At 40.0% G+C, this 9315-nt stretch overlaps 1 protein-coding gene across 9 annotated transcripts in view; it reads left to right on the top strand.

The window, feature by feature from the left end:
* The window catches only part of cacnb2a (calcium channel, voltage-dependent, beta 2a), a 69177-nt gene that overhangs the window by 49980 nt on the left and 9882 nt on the right, over positions 1–9315 (top strand). For 7 of the 9 annotated variants that reach the window (XM_032504150.1, XM_032504155.1, XM_032504156.1 and 4 more), the window contains 6 exons: positions 5781–5903; positions 5995–6131; positions 6248–6324; positions 6616–6749; positions 9029–9109; positions 9223–9281. In XM_032504150.1, the coding sequence (XP_032360041.1) occupies positions 5781–5903; positions 5995–6131; positions 6248–6324; positions 6616–6749; positions 9029–9109; positions 9223–9281 (611 nt within the window). Of the gene's footprint in view, positions 1–5780; positions 5904–5994; positions 6132–6247; positions 6325–6615; positions 6750–6950; positions 6971–9028; positions 9110–9222; positions 9282–9315 lie in introns of all 9 variants that reach the window. The other 2 variants (XM_032504154.1, XM_032504159.1) reach the window with 1 other exon arrangement.

Raw genomic sequence — 9315 nt, forward strand, 5'->3', positions numbered from 1 at the left:
TTAAAAAAATAAAAACAGATAAAACACAAGAATAAAAGAAATTAAACAAAGAAATCATCAACCATTTAAAGAAAGGCAACATCAAAAAGAAAGCTCTTCAGTCTTGATTTAAAAGAACTGAGAATTGCAATGGTTAGGTAAAGGAGCAGGAACATGTGTTATGTCAATAAGGGTCCCCACAAGTATAGAATTGTGTTTCTGCAGAGACGCAAAATAGTTTATTATGCTTGAATGAATTATGTCCGGTACCACTCAAATGATAACACTGGTTGGTTTGTTTTTGGAAGATGAAAAGCTGTGTCTGCTTTCTTTTGGGCTCATTTCTTCACTTTACATGTTTATTCTTTTTTTAGTTTGTCAAAACAATCATGTTCTCTTTCTGGCAAATCTTTTTCTTTTTTTTTAATTACCCAAAAAAAGGGGTTTGTTTGGGTAATTTTTTCTTATCTGAAGCGAGGGTTGAAAAAGACAGTGTTGAATGCTGCTTGGACCGTAAAGCCCCTTGAGCCAAATTTGTGATATTGGGATACATAAATAAACTTGACTTGACTTGGTAAGGGTCTTGTCGGATTTTAGTGTAGAGCAGTGAGATAAATCCACTCAGAACACCACTTTAACTGTATAAAGTTGCTGTAATTTTGACTTAGAGCAAAGTTTTCTTATTTCTGACTTCCCCAGCTCATCTCACTCATTCTCAGACATTAAAACAATAGTGGTTAATCGCACGTTGTTTTACTATTCCTGGGGTGAGATTAGTGGGAAATGATGCAGTGCTATGGACTAGGTGACTATGAAAGAAGCAGTAGCCGATTTCAGCTGGTTTCTAAGACGAAGAAAGGGCTGTAAGGGGCTGCTGGTGTGAGAGGTTAGGGGCATCAGAGGGCTCAGCGTCACTGTTTATCAGAGCCCAGCCTCGCCTGCTCTGTTCTGAGCCACAATTAGCAGCATATAAACAAACACACACACAGCAGCGCAGGCTTGCCTTTGTGCGACAGGAATTGCAATCAGTGCTGGCTTCCACAGAATCCCTCAATCCCCTCAAAATAAGATTTATGCCTTTGCTCTATGAAGTAATTCAACTATTGTCTGTGCACATGTTGTTCTCTTCCTGCTGTAAAGCCCATTGCATAGCTTCTATTTTTGCATATTAATTCAATCAAGTGTCTGAAAAATTGGTTTATTGTCTTTCCTTGAGTGTTCAGTGTCTGTAACAACTAGCGCGCTCACTAGATGTAAGCACTGAGATTTTGGCTATCCATCTATTCTAGCAGACACTTTCCTCCTGCACTGTGTCTGGAGGTAGCTAGCTGGAAAAGACAGATCATTCCAGCAGATCTATGTTGGTATTTTTCCAGAGAGTCACCCTCTCTGGTTCACTAATTAAAAAGATAAGTTGGCTTTATAGATAACCTGGCATAGATTACCCCCGCTGGCATTTTACATGACAGATGAGTAGTAAAAAATAGCCTCTTAGCGGTCTGGCCACCAGAGAGAGAGCGAGTTGGGGTCAGAGGAAGTGCAGACTCTCTGACTGTGAGCCTTTATAGGCAGTAATTCACAATGACTTTCCTAACATACCACAGATATTCTGAAGGATTGGAGATAGAGTTGATGCCTGTAATGTTGCCTTTACATATTTCTTCACATAGCATTACATGCATTTGCATTTACTACACACATACTAAACACCCTCTGCTACCTCTAATTGACCATAAACAAACACTTAATCAATTTTGCAAAATTAATAAGTAATAATACTAGTCTGTGAAAACTAGATAATTGGAGGACATCTCGAGTTAGCGCTCGATGAAAAGATCGTTCAAGTTGCCTGGCTTCATAATTATTATAAAAACTGCTATAATCAATTTTTTTTATTATAACAATGGATGAAACAATTATTTGAACCCTCAGATAATTATCCACTTTTCAATTCCTCCCAGCTCTACTATTACTGTTCCAAATGTGTTTACAGGTTGTTTCCACTGCCTCCAAACAGCCAGTTAGAGTCAGTTAATGCAGGTTTAAATGTTGTTACTAATGAGTGTTTCCTCTATTTTCTATTGATTATAGATTAGGTAGTGGGTCAGATCATAGTCAGAATTCATTAAACTAACTTTGTCTCTTACGAAGCTTCGGATACAATGGATGCAATATAGAATCTTACTTGACATTAGTGCATACAAACACACAATTAGTACGGACATGCAAACACACACACACAGATTGCTCAACTCCCGAAATTTGAAATTCTAGAGAAGCTAGACCCACGTGACGCGTTCTTCCAATCAGCTAACGGTTTTCAATTTTTTGGGCGACAATACAGATTAGCGCCGACGTTCCAAGACACTTTTTTTGAGCAACTTTGGGAGACTGTCAGTCCGACTGCCTTTTCTGCCAAAGGTTGGCCAATGGGTTGGTGTGTCAGCCCCTTTAAGGGCCTTGCTCAAGGGCACCCCGGTGGGGGTATTGAGGAGGGGAAAAGTGCTAGTCACACTAATCATTACTAACTGTGCATACTTACAGTATACTTTGGCAACCTTGGATAATTATAGAAATATCTTCTCACACTAAATTAGCAAAGGTTATGGCTCCCTTCATATCATAAAATACATTTGACACACTCTTAGTACAGCCTGAGGCCAGTGCACTTAGTTGAAGAGAATTAATTTCAAATCAATATACAACATTCAAGGTCAAGCAATGTGGGAACCTGGATTTATAGCATGAGACTCTGCGTAATGCTAATGGAGAGGCATGTTCCATGGCAAATAATGTTACATGTTGTTTACTCAGTAAGTGTAAGCCCCGAGATGACTGAGAGGTTTTATCTATGGAAATATTCATGGTGTGATGTGATGCTGTGACGAGCATCACACGGTGTTAATTGGCTGTGGTCAATCTATAGTGCTGCCTCCCAGGGTTCCCAGTTAGAGAGAGGGCTTCTCTTGAGCTGGTTATCTCTGTATTATCCTTATTCTGCTTCTTATCTCCATGAATGTGTCTGTCTCAATTCCTGTCCTCTGCTTTGTTTTGCACTACCTCGTCTTCTGTCCTTCTGTCCACCTCCTTTCCTATTCTTTTCTTTTTCCTCCTCCTCCCATGCATCTTACCCATTCTCTTACCCTCCGCCTGCCCTTCTCCCTCCCTCACTGCAGTCTTTATGGCATCCATAATGAAGGCCTGTGTTACGTAAGAAGCGAAAAAGCAGTATGGGCTCGTTCAGGAGATGTGTAGAAACTCTACAGCCGTGTAAATGTGCCGTTATGGACAAACACCGCAGTCACCTGTGATACAAGGTGGCATGTTAAGACATGTATTTGTGCGTGATTTCGTACAGGTCCGCAAAATGTCATTAGGCCTATAGAAAGATTTACCTGACAGGCGGCCGTGATGGATAAAGGCGAGCAGAGCAGCTGGGAGGGAGGAAAGAGGCAGCGGTCCATGAGACACATACATCCGTGTGTACTAATGGACCTTATACCTTCATGCAACCATGTGACTCAATGCATGCAAAAGGACACTTTGTCCTCTATGTGTCCTAGAGCTGCTCATTGAATTGGATGATCTCCTCTGGAGATGTAACAAGTACACGCACGCACCCACGTACGCAAGTATGCACGCACGCACACACACACACGGCTTAAACCTTCACTTCATGGAATATTTACATTGCTGTCCGCATGAAGAAAATGATTCACTAATGCATTATTTCCATAATCCCTCATAGTTCGTCACAGTCACTTCACACCTGTTGTATATCAATGAGGCAGCAGTGGACAGTGTTGATGAAATGAGTGCACTTGTCATCAATAAAAGTAATGAATTACTCTCATAGTACTGAGCTTGACTGAGCATTGCTGCCTGTTTGAAAGATCTCAAGTAGCATTCAGGTCCAAGCAAATCCAATCGGTCATTGTGAATGGGAAAGTGCTGCATGAACAGTAATAATCTTAATAAATGAGTATTTAAATCTGCAATAACTGAGTTTTATGGCCACTTGGGTGCAGCAGAATCAAGTTGTGAACACAACATTGACATATGATTACCTTTAAGGTTGATAAGTTGAAGAGTTGATTATTTACACATCCAGGAGATTTAGCATTTGGAGTCATGTTGGTGTCTAGCTGATGAACGTAAGCCCAATATTCACTCTTGTTTTGGTCTCAACCACTTGTTCTGGCTAACAGTAATGATCATCACGGGGTGCAGACACGCCACTCCGCCAAAAACATCTCCTGTAAATGCACAGTAAGGAGCAAAAGTTATTTTCTGTTAATTATTTATTCCCTTTACATTTTAATATTTACAAACAAACGATGGTCTCTTCAATCGTTGATTGCACAAACCTACTTTGTATATCTACATATGTTAATAATCGATTGCAGGCTAGAACATGTGCCATAAAAACATTTAAAAGTGATAACACTGTCCATGTTTTCCAGGATTTCTGCAGCTTCAAAATGTAGAAAGATAATATTCACTTGGTTCTATTCCAAATCAACTTGAGTTTATGTAATAACATAACATGTTACACAGAACTTGTTACTAATATAAATGTGTAGCTCTGTGTTGCTGTGTACTGTATGTGCACTGTATTGAAACTAGACCTTTTGGAAGATTTTATTTTTAGATTTCTATGGGAAAATCCGATTTCAGGACTAAAACCAGCTAGAGCATGCCAGATTTGAGTGCACTTTGAAAGAATTTTTCTAACTAAAGTTACAGCATCAAAGCTCTGATCTAGTGGGTTAAATTTGTCTTCCAGCTGAGTATTACACACCTTTCCCCTCATCCTGCTCTGTTTCATCTGCAGGTAAATATTCAACGTGTGAGTCTATGCTGAGAGATTACTCTAAACTACATTCATTCCCTGTTCATTCATTTTAGCTTTTCAGTTGAATTTGTTCATGCTTGTCAGTCACACAGTCAAAGGCAGAACAAATGTAATCTGGTTGAGGGCATGACCATGTTGCCAACTGTTGCTGCCCTTGCTGCCAGGCTTATGTCTAAAAGCATTTTATGTAATTCTCAAAGCAACGTGGGTCTTATTATTGGTTTATACTACTCTTGCAGAGATCTAGATTCAGAAGTTTTGTCTGTGAGTATATGGTTTTCCCAGTACATTTTTTAATGACGTGACCTAATTAAAACATACTCAAATCCATTTCTGTAAAAAAAAAGATGCACTGTGGGCAGTGGAGATTTGCTTTTGCTTTGTGCAAAAACATTTGTGCGGATAGAAAGAAAGTTGCTCTCTCATATGTGGACTGTAGAGTTGCTAGTTATATCACAGCTTGCAGGAATACAGGAAACATTTCATTAGCTGTATGCACTATCTCAATGGACTTTTTGTCCCAAAGAGGAAGGTCAGCACTGATCCGATAGGAAGGCCAGTATTGATTCAACCATTGTAAAGATTGTGGGATTGATTTATGAACCATTTACACGAGTGCTGTTTGTGCTAACGCAAGACAAGAGTACTGTTTCACCATTAGTGTTAAAGTAGTGATTGCTGCGTACGCTACCATGTTGCATCACTCTGAATTGGGAAGTGTTTTAGCCTGTAAAAGAGAGACAGTGCAGCAGTCAAATCCTTCATGGAGAGAAACTAAGTCTGGATGAGTCAGAGCCTACTTGTATCTCTCATCCAGGTTTATTTTTACACCTCACACAAAGAAAAGAATCACATCTTACCAACAGTGCATAAAAAGATTAACATTTAAATATATTCAGGACTACAATTTTATTTATCTCCCTCCTTTTTTTTGTATTCCCGGCAGACCAAACCAGTTGCATTTGCTGTTCGCACAAATGTCAACTACAGCCCTTGTCACGATGACGATGTCCCCGTGCCAGGCATGGCCATCTCCTTTGAGGCTAAAGACTTCCTCCATGTCAAAGAGGTGAGTGGTTTTTAACTTTTTAATCAGGACAGTGATGCTGAGGGAAAAAAGGAGGATGCTCAAGGTAACTGTCCCCACTTATTATGTGTAGAAATTCAACAACGACTGGTGGATAGGACGCCTGGTGAAGGAAGGCTGTGAAATCGGGTTCATCCCCAGTCCAGTGAAGCTTGAAAACACTCGCATCCTCCAGGAGCAGAGAGCCAAACAGGGAAAGTTTCACTCCAGGTAAAAACCCTCATCTGTGCCAAAGTTCTCTGTCACAGCTGGAAGGTTGTCTCAAATTATTTTAGACTTCATAAGAGTTGTTGATCTGAAGTGTGGAACACTTTTTCTCTTTTCAGTAAATTGGGAGCCAACTCATCTTCTAGTTTAGGTGAAGTGGTTCCTAACTCACGGAAGTCTACACCTCCTTCGTCTGGTGAGTAGCTTGAAATGCAAATTTAACACTTTTATACTTAATGGAGTCTTTTAAACAACTTTTGACTATTGAATTCAAGTAAAAGGTAAGATGTGCTACCTAGATTTTTCATACTTTGTATTTTTACCTGCAATAAAGTTGACTTTCAGTGATGTTTTAATGGCCAAAATTATACTTTTACATGTCGTAGCATACATGTTGTGCTACTGTCAATGAGAAATGTACCCCTTTACCTGTGACCTCTTGTGTTCATCTGATGGCAATGGTGGTCTTGTCTGTCTATGTGCATAGCCATTGACATAGACGCCACAGACTTAGACCCTGAGGACAATGAGCTTCCAGTCAACCTGCGCTCCCCTAAAGCCAGTCCAAACACTGTCATGTCACCCCTAGCAAAAGAGAAACGAATGCCCTTCTTTAAGAAGGTAAACTCTGGACCACCAAACCCTCTCTTCTTCTTCTATCTGCCCGCACATCTCTTGACTAAATGCCTGTGGCTGCTTGGCCTCACTCAGCGCCAGTCGTGTTTGTCTACAACACCGTCCTCATCCCTTTGCGTGCACCCGTCCGTTAGCATGCATGCCTGTTCTTAACATCTCTCTTTCTCCTCTTCCGTCTCACCACAGCTAAGCAGAAGCAGAAGTCGGTAAGTCGTGGCGTGCAGTGCACCAGCTCAGCAGGGTCTGGGGATGATCTCTTTGGTCTGAACTATAAAAACCCTTTTTAGAGATTCACCCCTATGCTGACCTCTCACCCTACTCACTGCTCCTGCAAACCTCTGTGTTGTGTTTGTTTGTGTGTTTGTAACTTGTGATCCTGATTTAGTGAGAGCTCAGTGTGAACAGCTTTTGAATAAGCAAGGGAATATCTCAGTTTAAAGGAATAGTTCAACATTGTGGGTAAATACGCCTATTAGCTTGAGATGAGGAGATAAATAGCACTCTCATGTGTTCATACTGGATGTCTTCAAAAGTCTTGAAGCTGGAGAAAGGAGATGGTTTGCTTAGCATTAAGACTGGAGATGGGGGAGGGGGAACGGCTAGCCTGGCTCTGACCAAAGGTAAGAGAATCTGCATACCAGCACCTCTAAAGCTCACTATCTAACATAATATATCTTGTTTGTTTAAAATAGCTGTTTGAATAAGTGTATTTCCCGAAATGCAAACTATTCTTCTAATTTCTTTAGGTTGTCACAGTGTACGGAGACAGATTCATTGTAGAAACATCTATTATCAGGTGTAATGTTTAGCATTTCAACTGCTGTTTGCTGAAGAAAAATTTGCATCACAACATTGAAATAAATACATATGCAATATGCTGAATGTTTATAAAATCAATCCAAATCTGTGAATACATCTTAAAACAAAAATCCAATTAAGTAAATAAAATTTTGTAAAACGCTAATACATGGAAGTTTCCCATGACCATGCTGACGTTAACCAAGTAATGCACAGTTGAACTTAGGCTACCAGAAGTATTTGTGCGGAACCACATTGTCCATTAATACCCTCATGTTAGTCAACAGTTGTGTGCATCAGTTTCCACAACGTCCCAAGGGAAGAACTATGACGACAGCAAATGTCACACTGAAAGAAAATGTTTAAAAGTGGAGAGGTGCAAGGGGAAGAGCAAACATGAAATCTACTCATCCCCTCATCATAAAGATAGCACAGACTGAGAGAGCTGCTTAAACATTAGGACAAATAGAGGAGAAAATTATTAAAAACAAAATACTGTGCGGTGAATTTGATAGTTAACAGTCCTTTAAGTCAATCCTCTCTGCTTCCCAGCTGTCTGCTCTCCAACAGAGCTTCAGCTTAGATCATGCACTGTTATTGCACTCCAGTGTGCTGACATATCCAAACATTTAGATGTCTGGGACTCAAAGCAGCATCAAGGCAAGGCAAGTTTATTTATATAGCACATTTCAGCAACAAAGCAATTCAATGTGCTCTCTATAAAACAACAAAAGAGTTAAAGTATACAATACTGGGTTAAACTCATTGGAACCAATTTTTTTTAACGTCATGTGCAAGAGATTTCTGTGGCACTAAAACAGGAGCAGATAGCAGAAATTTTAAAATGTTATATTGGCCAAACATTTTTTACCAGTTACATCATGGCTGATGCCTCAATACCAATCAGGCTAATCTGAAGGGTACAGCCCTAAATCTGTCGATTCATTGAGTGATTATTCGACTGTGATTTTGATCAAAAACTGAGGCTGCTACACAGACTGAGCTCCCACTTTGTCCCAACAGCAGTGAGCAGGTTTTTGTACCTGTTTCCTAATTTTTTCCACGTTTTTCAGTTGTAACTTCTATTGATCTATTGTGGCTTTTTCTCCCTGTCTGACTAACTTTTCCTGTCAGTTTTCCTTTTTATTCTAAACATCAGAACCATGAAATGAGAGGATTCATCTAAAGATTGTAATCCCACACAATATATTGTAGTTTACCTTTAACTACTTCCAAGTATCGACAACCTTATGCCCTTAAAATTTGTGAACTGCCAAATCTATTATATATTCAAAGCTTGTGTTTTGTCGGGCCAGCTGGGACGTCCCATTTCATGGTTCACAATGTTCCAGTGCTTTTAAATCTAGTCTAGGTCATTTTTCCAAATCCCTCAAGTGATTTGTGATGGTGAGTGTTTACTTTGTCTCCATAAATGTGTGCAACTGTTTTTCTTCTTCTCTCTTAAGGCGGAACACATTCCTCCTTACGACGTTGTGCCTTCCATGCGGCCCGTGGTTCTGGTTGGACCGTCACTGAAGGGCTACGAGGTGTGTCAAAACTTTTCAAACACCACACGGCCTTTGTTGGGGAATTCTCAGCAAAACATGTGTCCCCTTTCAATTGTTTTCTCTAAATATCTCCCTTAATTTCCGGTCCACAGGTGACAGACATGATGCAAAAAGCACTGTTTGACTTTTTGAAACACAGATTTGAAGGAAGGTAAGTTCCCTGTGACCTTTTAAAAAAAAAAAAA

Source organism: Etheostoma spectabile, chromosome 22, assembly GCF_008692095.1.
Source record: "Etheostoma spectabile isolate EspeVRDwgs_2016 chromosome 22, UIUC_Espe_1.0, whole genome shotgun sequence".
Taxonomy (NCBI): domain Eukaryota; kingdom Metazoa; phylum Chordata; class Actinopteri; order Perciformes; family Percidae; genus Etheostoma; species Etheostoma spectabile.